The sequence below is a fragment of the Lycorma delicatula genome, chromosome 3, assembly GCF_047948215.1.
Source record: "Lycorma delicatula isolate Av1 chromosome 3, ASM4794821v1, whole genome shotgun sequence".
NCBI lineage: Eukaryota > Metazoa > Arthropoda > Insecta > Hemiptera > Fulgoridae > Lycorma > Lycorma delicatula.
The window spans coordinates 226,794,185-226,814,819 of record NC_134457.1 but is presented as its reverse complement, the minus strand read 5'-3'; the positions used below and the strand labels follow the sequence as shown (position 1 = coordinate 226,814,819).

General features: G+C 35.2%; 1 protein-coding gene across 1 annotated transcript in view; it reads right to left on the bottom strand.

The window, feature by feature from the left end:
• The window catches only part of LOC142321323 (uncharacterized), a 30,703-nt gene extending 11,547 nt beyond the window's left edge, over positions 1-19,156 (bottom strand). Inside the window, exon 1 of the mRNA XM_075359315.1 lies at positions 19,037-19,156. Within this exon, the coding sequence (XP_075215430.1) occupies positions 19,037-19,156 (120 nt within the window). The remainder of the gene's footprint in view (positions 1-19,036) is intronic.
• Between the last annotated feature and the right edge of the window lie 1,479 nt (positions 19,157-20,635).

Below are 20,635 nucleotides of genomic sequence, written 5' to 3'. Positions count from 1 at the left end.
TTATCAATGTAAGATAACCGTACCGGTAAATGTGTAATTTTGAAGAAACCCAGACCGACCGTTCCTGAGACGTGTGGTTAATTGAAACCCGACTACCAAAGAACACCGACATCCTAATAAAGGTACCTTTATTAGTATTTGAACTCGAGAACTCTCGTCTTCGAAATCGGCTGATTTTTTTTTTTTACCTCCGGGATCACCGTTAGGTATATCGCTTCAGAGGATGAGATGAATGACTTGTAGCGTGTGTGAAAATGCTATACCTGACCGGGATTCGAACCGGGACCTCCTGATGAAAGGACGAGACGCTACCACTCGCGCAACGGAGGCAGACATTCCACGATCTAGTTTTTAAATCTGTATAAAAATAACTATCTTTATTAAGATTTGAACCTGAGAACTCACGTCTTCGAAATCAGCTGATTTACGAGTTTACCTTTAGACCGGTCCGGTGAGTTAAAGAGATTTAATATGTACTAGAAAATAAAAAAACAACAAATACCGCTACACAAACATCAATTGTAATTAAACATTTTATAAGTTACTTACATTTTTGCTGACTTTTGTAGCGTAATTATGCGATGAAATTAAATAGCATGTCGGGATAAAACAGCGAAAACAGAAACCCAACGTAGAAACTCGGTCGGATAATTCCATCCAGAAATAGAATATCCAAGAAAATAAAACGAAGTAAATTGTACTCAAATAAAAGCATTCGGTTCCAAACGTATCGTTAAGATCATTAGTAATAACTGCTAGTTTATCTTGTATATATCGATATTTATCGAAATTCAATGCGATCAATACAACATTACATTTAGCGGTTATCAATTCTTGGAATCTTTTAGATAAGGAGTTTTTTAATAAATCCATTCGAATATTTATTTCGTTGTACAGCAGCAAATGGAATACGCCTTGAAAGTATATTAAACCGACTAATATATCATAACCAAATATAATAGTAAGCATCTCTAAAACCGTTAAATCCGAATTGAATGTATCACCTACGGTCATTATAATAAGATTAATAATGGAGAATAAACCAAAGATGATCCATAAGTGTCGGTAATATTTGAATTTGTTCAACGTACACTTAGGTTTTAATGTTTTACAGTGGTTATCGAAATCGTTCATACGATTTATGAAATCAAGTATTTTAGAACTTCCATTAATACTTTGGACAATTTTATCGGTTATGAACAATAATACCAAGACTTTTTCGAGCAAAGAAAACATTTTTGGTAAGGAGTTAATGTTATATAGACTGCATATTATATGTATGATACTTTTCAACATCAGAGAGAAGAATGTACGAAAAATCAAAACATATTTTTTTACCGTTTGAACATCTCTTTTCTTAATGTCAGATATCGGATAAATTCCAAATAATTTACATAAAGCTATACTTGGATGAATGTCTTCTATAAAAAAACCGAGCCGATCTTCGTAATAATTGCGCTGGAAATTTTCTATAATTTTCCTTATAATCATTGTGTAATTCTAAATCTTTTCAATCGCTCGTAATTTTAGAGTATTTACTTATCTAAAATTTAAAAAAACAAAATTTTCGTTTAACTTATTCTACGAGTCTTAATCTGACAGACGTTATTCATACTAATATTACATACGTATCCTGCTATATTACAAGTTCCTATAAAATATATATATATATTGATTTTAATGTTGCAATGCAATAGTTAATAATTCATTTGTGTTATTATAGTATATGAATTAATTTTGACGTCAATTTACTCAACGTTTCTTTCACAACATAAGAAACATTTTATTATTATTATTTCCAATCGATTATTTTTTTAATTAACGTAAGCCTTTTCGTAGTACCATGCTGGTAAAAAACTTTACAAATAAAAATACTAAATAAATCAACAATTCTGGGAAAACTACTAAAAAAATTATTATGAAATTTTAATTATAATTAATAATAATAGTTTCTTATGATCCCTGAAATTTTTACCGCAGTTCAAACCTCACCGGTCTCATAAATAAGTAAATAATTAATTTCAAACTTATTTTATTAACTTTATTTATTTTTTTCTATATCGAGATTCATGACTACATCTATCAAAAATATCTGAAAAAGTCCACCCAAACTCTGTATTTTTTATATAAATAAATAAACATACATTGTCATCGATTGGCTTCGACGGCTAGTAATTTATAACCTTATGGTAGCCCTGAAAAGGGTTGTTTTTTGGATTAACTCTGAGAAGAAGAGCTGTCGGGTCTGGAAGCTGGTCTCCGGCGAAGTCCGGGAGTTGCGGCTCGGCCATTGAATTTCGACCGGGCTTTCCCTCAGCGGCAGTCGGGTCCCCGCTACAGCGTAGCAGTGGTGGCCCCAGGAGCCCCGCAGTGTCGGTCGTCTTTTGCCGGCGCGGTTCTCCTCGAGCGATTGAAGCTCGGCGAGTCGAGCGGGATGGTAGCGTCCGCGTCCAACGGCTCCCTCGGCGGGCCGGCCAGGCCTGCTGCTCCGGCAGGGATGTTGTCATCCGCCGGGAGGTCCTACGTTGAGACGGCCAGGGAACTTGTTCTGTCTTCTCCAGGAGGTGGTCGACGTGAATTAAAAATTCACTCTCGTGCACGCTCTTTCATTGGAACCTGAGAGTGGTGGGATCGCTGCGTCGTTTTGGTGGGAGAACTGCGCGGCGGTAGTGATGCTTGTACCAGCGCGTACATATACCGTGCTCAAGTTAACATCAGAGTTGCTACCGTTGTCGTCTGCAGATATTAAATTAGGCATATATGTGGTAACAAATAAATAAAATAATATATTTAATAACCGTTATAAAAGTGAACATTTAACAATAAAAGTACACACACACACACACACACACACACACACACACACACACACACACACACACACACACACACACACACACACACACACACACACACACACACACACACACACACACACACACACACACACACACACACACACACACACACACACACACACACACACACACACACATGCATGCATGCATGCATGTATATACATGGGTTTTTATCAACAATTTTTAATATAAACATTATTCAAGTAAAGAACAGGTAAATTAATCAATAAAAATTTTATGTACTTAATACGAATTTGTAGACATTATTGAAATTAATAGATATACAAATTTAGTAGTGCTAATAAAAAAAAGGAATGTTTAATAAATAATATTTCTAATAAATTAATAAGTAAAAAAGACTTTTCTTTTCCATTTACCGAGATGTTATGCAAGATGACCATAAAAAAGAAATTTATATTAAAATGAATGTGTGTGCGCGTGCGTGCGTATTTGCGCGTGAGTGTGCGCGCGTAATGCCAATACGAAATCGAGTACAAACTACCGTTTTTTTTTTAAATTAATAGAAAATAATATTTAATGAACTATTTAAAACTTAATATCCAAAATATTTATAAAGTACGTTTAAAATATTTATACTATTTAAGTTTTAATAAAATCTACGGAATTAACTAATTATCAAAAATATTATTAAGATTTCAAAAAGATCGCGATGTTACGTTTATAAATTTTATAAAATAATAGACTCCATTATTTTAGTCTTTAAAATTATCGAAAAGAAAAAAAATTCTGGTTTTTAATCAGAAACAGCACATTATTAATTTTTTCTTAAATTATCGGGCGTCGATTATCAAGGTCATTAGGCGTTGTCAATTCTTAAAATAAAACTATAACTAAAAGATAATAAATTTACTGATAAAGGTGTAAAGAGCCCCTATCGGCTTGAAAGGACAACACAAGAAGAAAATATAAAATCACAAAGATCGCACGCATAGAAACCGATACTTAGTCCTTGATAAAAGCTCCTCAACCGCATGGGGTGTTAAAAGTCCCGTTTGGTTCAAAACAGACGTAAAAACAAAATAACTAAATAAATTTTCTCTCCGGATACAGAAACTTATATCCGGAAGAAATGCCGTCTAAAATTAAATTTAAGTACTGTAAAAGAGATTCGTTTCATAAAGAAAACACAGCAGGGCTTAATAGCACATTCTTCGTTTCTCAAAATTTTCTTTATTTCTCCTTACATTTTTTTTAAATTGACGGCGCAGATCTTCAAACACAATGCTATCTTCCAGTAAGTGTTTGACCGTCAATGGTTCTTGACACTCCTCACAAACCGGTTGATTGTCTTCAGTTAATATATAACTCGAAGTTAGGTTCGTATGTCTTATTGGTAGCCTTGTTATAACAAATTGTTCTCTCCTCTTGATCGTAAAGGGACTCGTTTACTCTCGAGGAGAGTCCTTCACGGCGTTGAATTTCGTTGTTAACTCTCTCCAAACTTTGTGCCATTCACGTCTGACACAAGCAGACACGTGTTATCACAGCCGATATCACATGCAGATGAAGGAAAATATGTTATTGTATTTTTTAAGACGTAAAAATAACTTGCTACCGCCATTGTGGAATAATGTTTTTCATTATTGCTGTAAGGCTCCGAGTTTGAATTTCGGTCAATTTTAACAGTTATCATACGCTATAAAGATATTAAATATGCATCTATGCAAGTTAATCGATAGTTTTTTTTTAAATAAAATCGTAATTGATCGTGATTTCGTTTTGTTTTTTGTTACCGATCATTTAATCGCTCTTCGGTTTGATATAATTCTTCTGATCTTAATTTGTGTACTCGTTCTCTAGTTTTCAAATTTTCTCTCTCTTTATATTCATCATCCTCTCTTAATCTTTTTATTCTTTCTTTGGTTTTAACATTTTCTTCCCGTTCATACTCATCTTCTTGTCGTTTTTTGAGATATATATATCTTTATGTTATCTTTCTTTTTCCTGTATGATTGTTTCTTTTTAATTTTTGATTATTCACCAAATAATCCAATAATAAAAGCTGAATATTTTACCCCGTTAGGTCGAAATTAACATTTTTAACCGGTATACAAGAGTTCACTAAACGGAATAGTTTAATTATTATTAACTTTTATTTATACGACACACTAGAAATCTAAAGTTCTCTAGATGCTTTGCTGTTTTGCTTCAGAATTAAAATAAAAATTTTAAAAAAGAAACAGTTAAAGGATAGCTAATAAAGCACTTTCTGTTACTTTTGTTTTTATTGTAACAATAAAATTTTAATTCGCTATATAATTACACTTTTAATTATTTTTTTAAAATATTTTTTATAGGATGCTGGATTTAATTTTGTAACAGCTGTAGGATGCTTCTACTAACTATTAAACAGAATCACTCATCAGCAGCATTTTCAATGCTTCCCCCGTTAGTCACTTCTGTTTTTAAAAAACCTGATATATAAAGTATTCTTCTAAATTTCTTTCCTAAAACACATTTAAAATGAAGTAATATACAATTTAATGTATTATATTGTTCACAATTAAGAGTTATATTTCTAGGAGAATTTTATGGGAAAATAGGTAAAATAGTCATTTGTGAAGGAACAATTCAGTAATTAACTTTTTTGATACTGACAGAACCAATACTTATAAGAAATTTAAATGATAGAAGCATCAAATACAAGTAGCAGAAAATTGAGTATTTTGCAAAATTTTCATAATTGATAACGGTAAGGTAACAATTAGTGCACCTTATGTGAAGTAGTATCATTTATAATCCATTTGCATTGCCTTTAATGTTATAGCTTTTTAGGAATTTTCAATCGGGTGGTTTTTTTCTGATCGCTTGGAGTTGGAAATTTCCTTGGAGAATATTTATTTATTAATATTTATTTCTGTTTAGCCTGTGGAACCACTATAAAGTATTATTTCAGAGAAATGATGGAGATAATATGATTGAATGTAAATGAAGTATATTCTTGTATAGTCTCAGGTCGACCAGTAATAATAATAATAATAATAATAATAATAATTTTTTTTTTTTTGAGGAGTGAGGTGGAAATGCATTTACGCACTGAGTGTCGGGCTCCCGCTGATGGTATTATCCAATCACTATCAGCAGACTACCGACTAAAACCACCCCCTTTCTACCAGGACTCGACCCGGAACCGTTTAACACATTACTTCTGGTCGAGTCCTCCTATACTAACCTGATTAGGTGCTACCTAATTTTCAGGACTATCCAGGTCAACCTTTTTGGCCCTGAGAATGTTGCCGACGAATCGGGCTACACTTTCCCAGCTACTCAGGTCACGGAGCATCATCGCAACCACGTTGTGGGGACTCAGTGCTCCGGTATCCGCCTCTAGTGTCCCTCGATCTGCCGCCCACCGAGCACATTTGAAAAAGGTGTGCTCAGCGTCGTCCCGTACACCGGGGCGATACAGGCAGTCGGGGGACGGCGCTTTCCCTATGACATGGAGGTAAGCGCGGAAATACCCGTGACTCGTTAAAAATCGGGTCGTGTAGTACTCCACTTCTCCATGCCGTCGCTCCGTCCACGGTCTGACCAGAGGGATAAGCTTTGCGGTCCATCGTCCTCTGGTTTCGTGGTCCCAGGTCTCTTGCCGTGCGAGGAACGTGCGAGTGCGTTCCTCGTTGGCAACGGTCACCCGGTCTTCGCCTGCCCGTCGCCTCCTGTAGATCACCTGGCGCTCCCTTGCTAAAGTAGCAACGGGTATGACGCCGGCGACCACAAGTACTGCAGGCTCGGAGACCGTCCGATACGCGGAAGCGACTCGCAAGGCTGCGGTGCGTTGCACCTGCGCGAGCCGCTTCCGGTTTCTCGCAACTCTTAATGCCTTGGCTCACACTTCCCACCCGTATAACAGGATGGAATGCACCGTGGACATCAGCAATCGCCGTCTGCTGGCCTTCGGTCCGCCGACATTCGCCATAAGCCGGCTGAGAGCAATTACGGCTCTCGCAGCTTTGTCGGCGGCTGTACGAAGCTGCTCAGCAAAGTTGAGTTTCTAGTCGATCATCATATCGAGGTACTTTGTGGCCGGCTTAGTTTCGACAACCTCTACCCCGACCCGCAGAGAGAGAAGGCTGTCGATACGCTTCTTTGTGAGAACCACGATCTCCGTTTTGCTGAGGGCTAGAGACAATCCATGATCGTCCAACCAGGCACCCACTCTGTGCATGGCTCGACTGAGCCTCAGTTGGGCGCGCTCCACGTCCCGGTCTGCGACAAGTAGCGCAACGTCGTCAGCGTACCCGACCAAGGCAGATTCTTTAGACATCTCCAGCCTCAGCAAGCCATCGGAGACGGCTTTCCAAAGGTCGGGGCCGAGAATCGACCCCTGCGCCGCCCCTGACGTGATCGTAGTCCTACGCCAGCCTGCTGCGGTCTCGTAAATGAAACCGCGGTTCCTCAGGTATGCGTCTACCATTCTGAGAAGGTATTGAGGCACATGGAATGAATGCTCCAGGGCCCGAATCATTACGCTCCACCTTGCGGAGTTGAACGCGTTTTTTACGTCCAACGTAACGTTACGTCCAACACGTCGCAAAAAATGATTGTGGTCCTCTGCTCGCCGCACTGCCTCAACAACCTTCTGAATTACGTCTAGGGTCGACCGACTCTGCCGGAAACCGTACTGGTTAGGTGACAGGCCACCTGCCTGATTCATCGCCGTAACCGGTTTTAACAGCTTCTCCAATACCTTCCCAGCTGTGTCAAGCATACACAATGGGCGGTAGGAGGAGGTAGGAGGACGGCGACTCTGGGTTTTGTTTTCCCTTGGGAATTAGCACAAGACGCGCGGTCTTCCACCTGTTGCTAAAAGACTCAGCCTTCAGACATGCATTATAGATATCTAGTAGAAGACGGTGGCTGCAGCGCCCCACTAGTTTGAGTACCTCGGCCGGTATACCGTCGGGACCAGAGGCTTTTTTGCTTTTCAGCGATCGTAGGACTCCTTCCAGTTCCTCCATCGAGAAGAGCGGGAAGTCGCTGAAGTCCCGCTCGGCACGGACCGAGTGGGCCGGGAACAACATCTTAACGACGTGTTCCGCTTTAGCCTCGTCTAGTGGAGCTGGTGACCGCGAAATCCCCAATCGCCGAGTTACTATCTTGTAACCTAGCCCCCAAGGGTCTGCATCCACGGTCTCCGTCAGTTCGCTCCAGCAGCGTGCCTTGCTCACGTTGTTGGCTCGACGGAGCCGAACCTTTGCCGTCTTATACTCGGCTGACCTGGCGTTCGCGTCTATGCGATTCCTCGCACGTTGCGCAACTCGTCTTAGTCGAAGACACTCTCGGCGGAACCCCGCAATCTCCGGTGTCCACCAGTACAAGGGTCGCTCCTGGTGCTTCGGCCCCCCCGTTGGTGAAGTTTTCAGGGGCTACCACCCCTGAGGAGATCTTTCTGTTGAATTTATTCTCGTCGATTTTGTTGACGTTATATCTTTTCACCAGCCGTGGGGGCCCCGGGCGCTCTCGTGTACCATCTAGGGCTCTAAATAAGATATATTGGTGGTTGCTACCGCTATAATCCTCGAGAACTCTCCAGTCCTGAACGAGCGTGACCAGCTCTTCGGAGGCGAGGGAAATATCAGGAATGGTTTCCAAATATTCTGGGCAGCGAAACGTCGTCGTGTTCCCTGTACTGAGAATCACGAGTCCAGTACGTGCCACCACGTCCAGAATGTATTTCCCTCTGGAGTTGGTATGCGCCATATCTCAGTCTACCGCCCTGGAGTTGAATTTCTCAGCTACCACCAACTCACCAGCGGCAGCGAGGATAACATCCCTTTTTTTGGCAGAGTAATAATAATAATAATAATAATAACTCCTGAGTTAGGTAATCCCCACGTCCGGAACACAACATCTACGTTCCACGTCCAGGGCGGCAACAGCTGTACTTATGTACAATACGCATAGCTGGCTAACTGGGTTCCGAGTAAATTCCTCGGTTTTGCTTTTTTACTTTTGACCTGTTTCTAACTTCAGGTCACCAGACGGACTGGATTTTTCGGCCACCTGTAGAACATGGACAAATAAACGATTTGGAAATGGACTCACACCATATTTAGAGCTGGTGATGTGGCGGCCAGGGTCAATGTTATTGCAGGTTTAACGGAGACCCTTCCGTTGTCCACATGCCCCCTGCGATGGCAAGCATGTAGCAATGGTGGCCATGTATGTCGGTGCATGGGAGCTCTGAAAGCTTCGTTGAGTAGGAGCCTGGAGTCAGTGCAGAGATTGCGTATTCGCTCTCTGCCAGGACATATGCCGGTTCCACCGGAGTACCGGATCGGACCTCCAAGGTTAGTAGCCCTGGAGTGGGTGTGTACCCCAGCGGCTAGCCTTGCTACAGAAGGGATAATTTCAAATGAATACACTTGAACACCAATCGTGGCAGAGGATGCACGTAAATACCCTCGTTTAGAAACCTTCGATTCGCCACAAGCAAAGAGGAAAAAGAGTAAGGAGTCAGATAAAATCAAGAAAGATGCTGACAGAATCAGTAGAGAATTGAGAAACTTGTTGTTTGGAAACAATGTTTCCAAACCAAGATTTTTAATTAAAGGAGAATGGAAACTCCCAAAAGGTCAGTCCATTCTTAATCGCTAGAGAGATTGCTAATTGTGCTGATGGTCCCGTTAAAGAAATCCGGAAGACTTTTAATGGATTGCACATCAAAACTATTAACGACAGTCAACACCAGAAAGTCCAGGCATTGAAGAAGATCGGTGAATTTGCTGTATCTATGTAACCGCATAGCACCCTTAACACATGCAGAGGAGTTGTTGTTTGCCGCGATCTTCTAAACTGTACAGAAGAAGAAATAGTACAGGAAATGTCGAGTCAAGGAGTGATTCAGTGTCACTAATGACCAAAGTAGTCGATGCTCCTAAAAACCTTAAAAAAAAAAAATAATGTAATTAATAACTCTTAAATCGATTACACCTTGAGGAGTTAAATGTAATCGTATTGTATTTCTGTTTATCGCTGCCACTATCTATGAATGCTGAATCAGTTTCCATGAAATATTTATTAAATTATTCTTACTGTGTTTATGTCACCAATGGGGATCATGATTTGAAACAAAACAAAGTAGCAGTCATTTGGTTGCAAGTTTTCCCTGTTACACGCATCAAAAACTTTATTTTGACATTTGTAGCTTACTTCTATCTTTACTACTTATTTGAACTTATGTTCCTAATTTTTATGTCAAGATCAGTGACTAGTATGATTTACAGGCAGTTAGAAATCTAAAGGCACGTATCTGTGCTTCAACAACTCTTATAAAGAATGTTTGAAATGGCTCATCTTTTGTATTCTTGCCCCTTAAACCTTCTACTTTCTGTAATGACTGTATCCAAATATATGCATTCCTTTTACATTGCACCAATTTGTATACACTATTACCTTGAATATCTTTGTACTAATTTCTATATTCCAGATGTCCAGTACCCCTTGATTTTCACAGTGTCCATATTATGAAGCCAGTAGCAAGTAATGTTCAAGATGGTATTTCTTCCTTATCTTTTTGCTTCAATCTTTTTCTTATATCATCCATAGCTGTTAAAATAGCAACAAAGTTTACTATTTATAAGGTGTGGAATATTACTACAAACTATTCAGTTTGAAATAAATATTTTCCTGTCTTTATTTTTATATCCATTTAATTATAATTTTTTTCCTAATTTTCTTTTTTTGGTCTTTTAAGAATAACATTTACTTGGGCTACAATTATAAACAGCTCCCTCACAAAAGTTAAATTATATTTTTCACAAAACTACAGATGAAATAAAAATTTTTAAATATTGTAAATTTGGAAAATTTCATCATTTAAGTAACTGCAAATTTTGTCTGATATTAGAAGTCAGAAATTTAAATCTGCAAGTACAATGTCAGTATACAAAAGGAAAAAGGTTAGCTAAAGAACTGTTATACAGGTGTTATTTAAAGGGGCTACTACAGGACAAATTCCTTGCCCAAAGTGGATGTTATAGAACTTATTTACTTTCATTCATTTTAATGTAGCATTTTAAAACCGTTATTGTAATATATCTAAAAATACTTTGTGCAAATAAAAGCCATTAAATTATTTGTCTGTTGTTAAAACTGCTGCTTAATCTAAAAGTGCCCAATTGTTTATTTTTTAATAAATTCCGTTAGAAATACGATTTATTTGTACTGATTCATCTTTGTAAACACAACTGTTATATTTACGTTTGTATGCATAGAAGTGCACAGTGAATTTGATAAACGTTGCATTGGCACTATTTCTTTTTCAGCTTTTCAAATGAAAGGAACGTTACAACATAAAAGAGCATAGCGTTCATTATTCTATTGCTGAATAATTATATGTAAAGTTATATTATAATAATAAAAGACATACATTATTTTCTTTTAATTATATAACTATTTTAATTAATTCAATGAATCAATGAAGAAAGTATTGTAATGTTCATTAGACAGATCAGATATACATGTGAGTTAATATGATGAAGAGTAGTTAATTGAATGTAGCCCACCAGGCTGGTCTAGTAACCCACCGGGTTGGTCTAGTGGTGAACGCGTCTTCCCAAATCAGCTGATTTGGAGCCGAGAGTTCCAGCATTCAAGTCCTAGTAAAGCCTGTTATTTTTACACGGATTTGAATACTAGATCGTGGATACCGGTGTTCTTTGGTGGTTGGGTTTCAATTAACCGCACATCTCAGGAATGGTCGAACTGAGAATGTACAAGACTACACTTCATTTACACTCATACATATCATCCTCATTCATCCTCTGAAGTATTATCTAAACGGTAGTTACTGGAGGCTAAACAGGAAAAAAGAGAGAGGCTGGTCTAGTGGTTAACTTGTTACAAATCAGCTGATTTCAAAGTTAAGAGTGTTAAATTTAAATCCTAGTAAACTCAGTTACTTTTGTATGGATTTGAATACTAGATTGTGGATACAAGTGTTCTTTGGTGGTTGGGTTTTAATTAACCACATCTCAGGAAGGGTCGACCTAAGACTGCAAACTACACTTCATTTACATTCATATATATCATCCTGATATAAATGAATCAGGATGATATATCCTGACTCAGGATATATATAGGTGGTTCCACTGTAATAAGGTGGAACCACCTTGCAATGGATCCAGAAGCTAAACAGAAGAGAAAGAGAGAGTTAATTGAATCTGTGATATAAGTTGTAATCATCTACCTGTAAGGTATAAATCTAGTATGTAAAAAACACAAATCATTCTTTGATTTGAAAAATGACTTGAACTTTTCACCAAGTTAAATGATTATGTCAAGGATGTTGGAAGTTTGTCAATTATGACAAATGAACAAAATATAGCAGAATAAAGTGAATTCTTAAACATAAAAGGGATTAATTTACTGGTGTTTTAACCTGTTCTTCAACAGGATGCTAAGTTTGAAAGCTAAACAGATTATTATTTTCACAACTCATCATGATTTTCATACTTGTCTGATATATGGCCCTTGCACCATGAATGATTCTTATTGCTTTATATTTTCAACAAAAAATTTTAGTTCTTTGTATATCCAACTTCTTTTAATTTTTATCATTCTTGATCTTTTAGGCCTCTCTTCTTTTCACCTTCTGCTGATCCTTCTAGCAATGTTTTAGTCAATCCTTCTCCCCACGATATCTCTTGGACAATTAGGTTTCCTATTCTGAATTAAGCCTGTCCATAATCTAATCAAGATTCTAAATTTGTTCACTCTCCTCATTACTTTTTTATTTTCTGATTGATGCTCCTACTTCATCCTGTTACATTTGTACTTGATCTTTTACAGGAAGATTATGTGGTTTTCTATAAGATCAGTACAATTCTACTGTATACGTCTTCCACCATTTAAGTATATCTGTTTCCTTTTCCTTTTTTTTACACGTAGTTCATATTATCCATTTCTTTCTAAATGTTCTCTATGTGATAATTCATCTGCAAGACATTTCTCATTTGCTTTTTGAATCTTATTGATTCATTATTCAATTTCTTGTAGAACATCTCAACTTCTTCAACCTTGCTGTTTTTTTTTTTTAATTGCCTATTTTCTTACGTTTTTAGCTCTAGAAGCTAGTTGGGACACTGGCTGCTAAATGTTTTGAGGCTCAGTAGCTGTTTGTGGCACAGACATTCAGTCTTAAGCTTTAAGGCGACCAAATGTGGTGGTGGTGGTGGGGGAAATGCCAACCAAACCAAATTCTCTCTTATCCAATTGATGCAATTTGTTCCACCCTCCATTTAGTTAATTTCTCAGCTCTTTTAAGTAACTCCCTTTAATATTACTTTTATTACTACTACCATAATTACAGTGCATTTGGAAAGTTGCTGTGCACTGGAATTATGGGAGTGTAATAAACAAACTTTCTTAATTATTACTTTGCATGTTTATTTCATTATTTTAAAGTAATGGATATTACAATAACTGAAATAGTTTATAAAAGGTGTTGAAAATGACCTCTTCAAACATTAATACAACGTTGCACATGTTTCAGTTTGTTTTCCTACACATTAACTAACTGATGTACTGGAATGTCTCGTATGCTGTTATTGTAGTTTTTAGTTTGTCAATTGTGTGTGTTCTGTTGCGATACACTGCTATTTTTACTGCCTCCATAGAAAGTAATATGGGGGAGTCTGACTAGGCAATTGTGTAGGCCAAAAACCCCTCAAAATGGTTTGTTTACCAATGATATTTCATAAAAAATCATTGACCTCTTAGCTGTGGCACTATCTTGTTGGGATAGCCATGATTGATTTCCACTTCTGTTAACTGATTAATGAAAGTTATTAAAACAGTTCAATAATGACCACTATCTATTTTCAAAAACAATTGAACTCGCAATGTGCATTCTGTTCACATCACACCAGTCTGCAATTTTTGCGTCATATAAAGATTGTTCATGCAATTCATAAGAGGTTAGTAGTCAACCACAGTTGTATATTTTGTAATTTAATATATCCTCCCAGTTGAAACCACTCTTTCTGTAAAAAACCTAACCTTCAGTATACCTATGCAATTTTGGTCAATAAAACGTTTAAACTATTTACAATAATTTAGTCTTTTGGCATGATCTGTTGGTTTCAGTTCTTGAATACACATTACTTTGTAGGAAAAGAGTTTCACATCTTTTCTTACACCTTTATGTGTGTTAGCATGTCTGATATCTTGCTGCTTCGCTAACTTACGCATTAGCTTTCATGGACTTTCTGCCATAGCATCTGAAATATCTGTTTGTTAAATTAGGTGGTCTTCCACTTTGATCAGCATCTTCAGCAGAGCCTGTTGTTCGAAATTTTTCGATAAGAGTTTGAAATGCATTGCATTTAGGAACAGCAAGTATCTGAAAACTTTTCAGAAAAATTGCGCTTCACTAATCCAGTATACTTGTCACCTTCTTGAAAGGCATGTTCAGTGTCTTTCGTGAAAAGCGTATTCCTCTATTAAAAGAATCATTTCTTTTCTCACAACTGTTGATTCTGATAAACGAAACAACACAAAATGAAAAAAAGAATATTCAATAAATCACATCTAATGTCTTAGTTTATCACTGAGCAATACCCAATGAACCACGGGCAACCAACCTAACATAAAAAGACCAGAATGCACCACATGATTCTAAAGTATAGAGTGACTTTTTGAACGCACTGTTATGATCACTATCAATAAAAGCACCTGGCAGTCTACATATCTGATTCATTGCATTTCTCAATTTCTCTTCTGAAAATAAATAGTCAGTTTTTTATCTGTTTTCATCTCCAGCAGATTTCTAAAAAACTACCAAAGAAGTTGGAGATTTTGAAATCTCCAGCCTTCTTTTGTAGGTTTTTTACTAGCCTTATATTATTACCATTATTATTAGTATATTTTGTAGTATTTATTATCCTTCCTCCACTTTCATTACATGTTCTTAGTTGTTTCCTTTCGCTTGTTCATCCCTCCAAAGTATGTTTGGGTGCCTTACAGCACCAGTTTCCATATTATTATTCTATAACAATATTTATATTACTCTTCCATAATTTTCTCTTTCTCTTAATACAGTACTTCAATTGTACCATCTTCATATTGATTAGTTGCCATATAAACTTTTATTGAAAGCAGGTTCCTGGGTTTATTCTCATTCTGACGGCACTTTTCCTATCATTAGTAAAAACTATCCTAGTAAACTAAATTTCTTTTTTTTAGAATTATTCCTACATCACTTCTACTTTTTTACTTCCTGAATTGTAACATCATCTTCTAATAACTTCATCCTTTCTCATTTCACTTTATTTACTCCAGTTCCATTACTTCTATGTTTACGTTCATCGCTCTTTTAAAATTTTCTAACTTCTTTGTTTGCAAAAATGTTTCTACATTTAATGTACCTGTACGTATTTCCTTTCCATCTTTTTCTGACTTCCAGTTGCTGATTACGTAAACCAGGTTGATAAAACATAATATTTATAGTTATTAATTTTAATTCATTAAAATCCACTATCGCATTTAAAAGTTACACAAAAAACATCAGGAAAAACATATCCTTATTTATAATTTGTTAAAAATTCCTTTTTGCGCTCTATAGTATATGTGATTTCTAATATTCTGGCTCTCACAAAGTGTTATTTTCTTGAAAACACTGCATAAACCACTCTAAATTCTGTTTCACATGTATTAGTGAGTATAAAAATCTTCAATAATTTAAAAAGGGAATATAATCTTTAACTTTCAGGCAAGTAATACAAAAAGTACATCGTAATATTAAATGCTATCATTGAATATTTATAATTCCTTCCTCTTCATCCACCAGTTGACCTTCATTAAATAGTTAATTCCTTTTTCCACGACCACTTTCAGTTCTCTTCAGTATCCTCTTTAAAACCTCCCTTATTTTATACCCTAGCATCCGTTATGACTTATCAGCACTGTCCTTGCTACTTAACTGCAGTTTTAATTTATTGATCAGGCAAACACTGTTCTATTCACTGATAAACAATCACTGACAAAAAACATACTAAACGATCCGTTATCAATACTTTCTTTTGGAGCTATACTTTCTTAATCTCTTCCTACATGTTCTACAAGAAAGACCTTCTTGCCATGTATCTGGATAAAAGTCATTATGGGTTATTTAATTGTTATTTGAATAATTCAAACCACCATCTGAATTGCATATGAGAGATATACTAAATCTGTTACTTTAGCAGCTCCCAAACCATGCACATGGATATCAAGAGCCTCTTAAATTTTTTGACAGGAATTGTGCACAATAGATGTATAAGTAGCATCGTTCATGTTATAGTAAACCTTTTAAATATTAAGTTGCTTACGTGTAGTTTTATTTTCGAATTCATTAATGCGATCTTCTTTGAATTGAATTCATTAATGCACTACGCTATTCTGTTATTATCCTGTTCCAGCATATTTACTAATACAACTGGTTTTGTTATTTTTTGTTTCCCATAACAGTTCTGAAGGACTGCGGGAGTTGTTTCTTTTCCCAGAATTTATTTATAATTCATACCGCATAGATAAATTGGTACCTATGTTGTGAGTAAATTGCAATTTACTCACAACATATATTTTATTACAATTCTTAATAGTCACAAATAAAATTGTAATACATTGTATTAAATTGTAAATAATTGTAAAACAATTGTAATAAATTGTAATTTTATTGTAATACCACATAAATGGAGGAATGAAAAAGTACTAAACTTTACCGACCAAATTCTAATTAATACGCTACTATATCTACATCAATGTTTATCGAGTGACAATGGATTAAAGAAAATTTGAAAATGTATTGACTGGTTTTTTTAAACAATAGGACACTGTGGTTCAATGTAACTACAAAACGTGATTTAAAGATCACCACAATTACGGCCTGTGAATAGCATTGGAAACTGTCGAACATATGAAAGGTTTGAAGGGAAAAAAGTTGAATTAGCATAAGAAGTACTTATTATTTCATTATTATTTAACGACTTATACAGTTGGCACAAGTCAACACAACAAGCAGCACCTAAATTAAACATTCCTCGTTCAATTATTCATAATGTGTTAAGGAACCTTTTAAAATTTGTTCTTGTCAAATAGTGCCACCAATCACACAACAAGATAGGATTAATTGTAAGAATTCTGCTTGATTGTTTGAGGATAACAATTATCTTAATTGAAATAACTCGATCTTATGAGGCTACTTTTCATTTACTTTTAAACGTAAATAAAACATCAGATTCTGGGGTTCAGAAAACCCCCATTACAATGCTGAGCACATCAGGACAGTTTGAAAATTAATGTGTGACAAGTGACATTGGTGAGATTACTTCATTTTTCTTTTATGAACATTTACCTCGATATATCGGAAAGTTTTTCTTTTCCTCATCTACAACATTTACAACTTATATTCCAGCAATTTGGACCCTGCTACTGCCACGAGTATAACCGTTCAGTAATTAATAAGTGGTTAAACTGTCTGGTCAATTTGAAATATTATTTATTTGAATATAGCTTCAAATTTAATAATCTTAAAAATTAATAATGGTTTTTTGCAAAGTAAATAATTTTTATAAAATAAAATAAAAAATTAAAATAGCTGCAGGCTTTAGCTAAAATATTACAGCAGCTTTTTAACTTTATTCGACAAATAAATTTTTGGACTGAACAAATATACATCAGGCTATCCAAATGTTAAAGTTATGGGGAAAATAAAAAGGTTTTGTGTTTTTTTTTTTTTAATTTTGACCATTTTCATATATAGGTGACTATATAAATAAAATAGTTTAATAAATGGTAAACTCTTTACACACAATATATTTAAATACTTTTACACAAAATATACACTGTAAATCATTACAAGCAAAACTTTTTTTGTAATGCTATTAACCATAAAGAGAAGGCTAATTAGATATTTCAGAACTTACATATGTGTGAATATTTTGATGTTGCAAACAGTACCTAAGACCAATACATTCAGGGTTTGAAGATGTAGGTTCTTTAAACTGATAACCACTGACGGTGAAGTTTAATATTTTGAATTGTAAAATATTTTTGTTTAAAAATACCTACAACTGAATAGTTTTATATATTAGAAATAAATAATTAAAGGATATTTACATAAACATAAATTAAGTTATTAAATAAGGCACCTAAAAAAAATAATGGTCATGGGAATTAATAAAATAAATAAATACATTCTTTAAACAATCGGTGCATTTGATGTAATAATTTATGACTGCATACAACAAAGTTGTGTTTATAAAATACACACACACACTACTATATATATATATATATATATATATATATATATATATATATATATGTAAGTAATGTGAGTTTAATTAAGGACCCTACAGTCCTAGTTTGAGATACTACAACTACAAAGTATGTTAAAGAGTCACGGGTAGATCCATAGTCAAAGATGTACTGATCAAATCCCAAAAACCAGGATACATCAACTCAAGCTGATCCTCATAGTGTCCTTGGTTTGGATCTAACAGGCATCTGGTTGAACACTAGATTGAGAAGTTCTCACGTTGACCACAATACAAGCTCATTCAAAAATCTTATGCATTATTTATTTAATGTTTTGACCACCTCAAATATATGCTATATAAGAATTTTAGAACTACATAAACTGAATATAAACTACTTAACCAAACACTAAATGTAGCAGTATGTTTATTAAATACAACTGCTAGATAAAGTTATCAAAGAAAATAGAGAGAGAAAATGAAATCAAACTAGAATTAGTACTTTAGTACCAACATTAGTCGGTACTTTGATATTTGAAATTAAAACAGAATAAAATTTGTTCTTAATAAATAGGGGTTTAAAATATTACTTTAATACTACCATAAAATTAGATTTATGTAGTAACTTGTTATATTATTTTCTATCTCATTTAATACACGAATCTTTTCAAGACATCCTCATTTACTGTTTACAAAACATCTGATACTATTACTTTATTTATAAAAAATAAACCTCTGGGAACAGGATGGCAAGTGTAGTTGAATAATAACATAAGCAGTAGCCAGGATTTTCTCCAGGGGGGAAAATATGAAAATGTTTTTTGTTAAAAAATGGTTTTATTTGAACATTTTAAAATGCCAAAAGTAATAATTGGAATGCTATTCGAAACTATCTAAATCATAACTCAGCACTACCCTATGAGAGTTCTGTGTTAATCCTGACAAAATTTCTTTCTCAAATTTATTTTTAGCTTCCAGAACACTCTTTTTATGCACACTTATCATGCAAAGACCGACAAGCCGATTTTCTGTCATTGCTGACTGTAACCAAGTTTTTGTCCTGCATAAGGTGCTGAAGGATCATTCGATAGTAAACGTTGTGCAAGTGAGATAAGTAGGGTCCATTGTACGGATGGGTAGAACAATCGGGTTTCTTTAACTACTGCAACTAATACTACCTCCTTCAGTTCGGCATTTGGCACATTTTTTCCTTTCTATTGGTTGTACTAAAGTACAACTTCACCAAGGAAATCATTAGTAACAAAATAAGATTGGTCAGAATCTGACCAATAGAACTGACTTTTCCGTGTCAAGTCAAGTAAATTAACGAATTTCATTCCAAAACTGTCTTCCTTACTAAACTACGTATCATAGATAAAAAAAAAAATATATTTCATATGTTGTTCCCGAGTGACCCACTGTCATAATAAAATCACGGTAAACAAATTGAACAGTCGCCGAGCATTACTGATACATTCAACAAAGTGTTATTTTCTATTCAAACAGTTAACATCACATTAATATAGTTATATAAAATGCGTGATTATACTGAAATGATGTGGAGTTTGTTTTTAATAAAATGATATCACTTTTCTTTTCCTGTTTAGCCTCCGGTAACTACCGTTTAGATAATTCTTCAGAGGATGATATGTGTGAGTGTAAATGAAGTGTAGTCTTGTACATTCTCAGTTCGACAATTCCTGAGATGTGTGGTTAATTGAAACCCGACCGCCAAAGAACACCGGTATCCACGATCTAGTATTCAAATCCGTTTAAAAATAACTGGCTTTACTAGGACTTGAATGCTGGAACTCTCGGCTTCCAAATCAGCTGATTTGGGAAGACGCGTTAACCACTAGACCAACCCGGTGGGTAAAAAAAAAAAATGATATCACTGTCAGACACGTTTTTAACCTGTTTGATTGCTGAAATAGCAATATATTGGTGGTAACGATTGTTAAAGTGTAGGGTATTCTGCTCGCTCCAGTTAAGAGGAGGCTTGGCTTTGACAGATAGTATATCTACATTTTTTAATATTTTTCATTTCCTGGCTATATACTTGAACTGTTTAGCTATAATAGCATACGAGTCATAACATTATTACAACTAATAATAACAGCATTTGGTGTTGCATTATACAATGCATGTGAATGTTTGATAATCTGGTTAAATGTTACTTCTCGGAGTTTTGGCAGATCACGACATTTCAAAAACAAAAAAAAATATCTATAATTTTAGCATTCAAAATTCTCAGAAAGATTTACATACACATGTATAAATGTTTTTTTTAATTTTATTTGTTTTACTTTTTTTTTTTGTTGATATCTTTAAATCGGAGGGAGGGATTTGGATGAAATTTGTGAGAATGGTTTTGTATATGGAGCATTGATGCCAATTCATTTTAGCACAGTAACTCAGGGTCGTGGAGAGATACGATCACCTTAAGTTCCGTTTCTCTAAATTTTACTCAAAGAATAGAATGATTTTTATACATAAATATTCTTTACATGCATC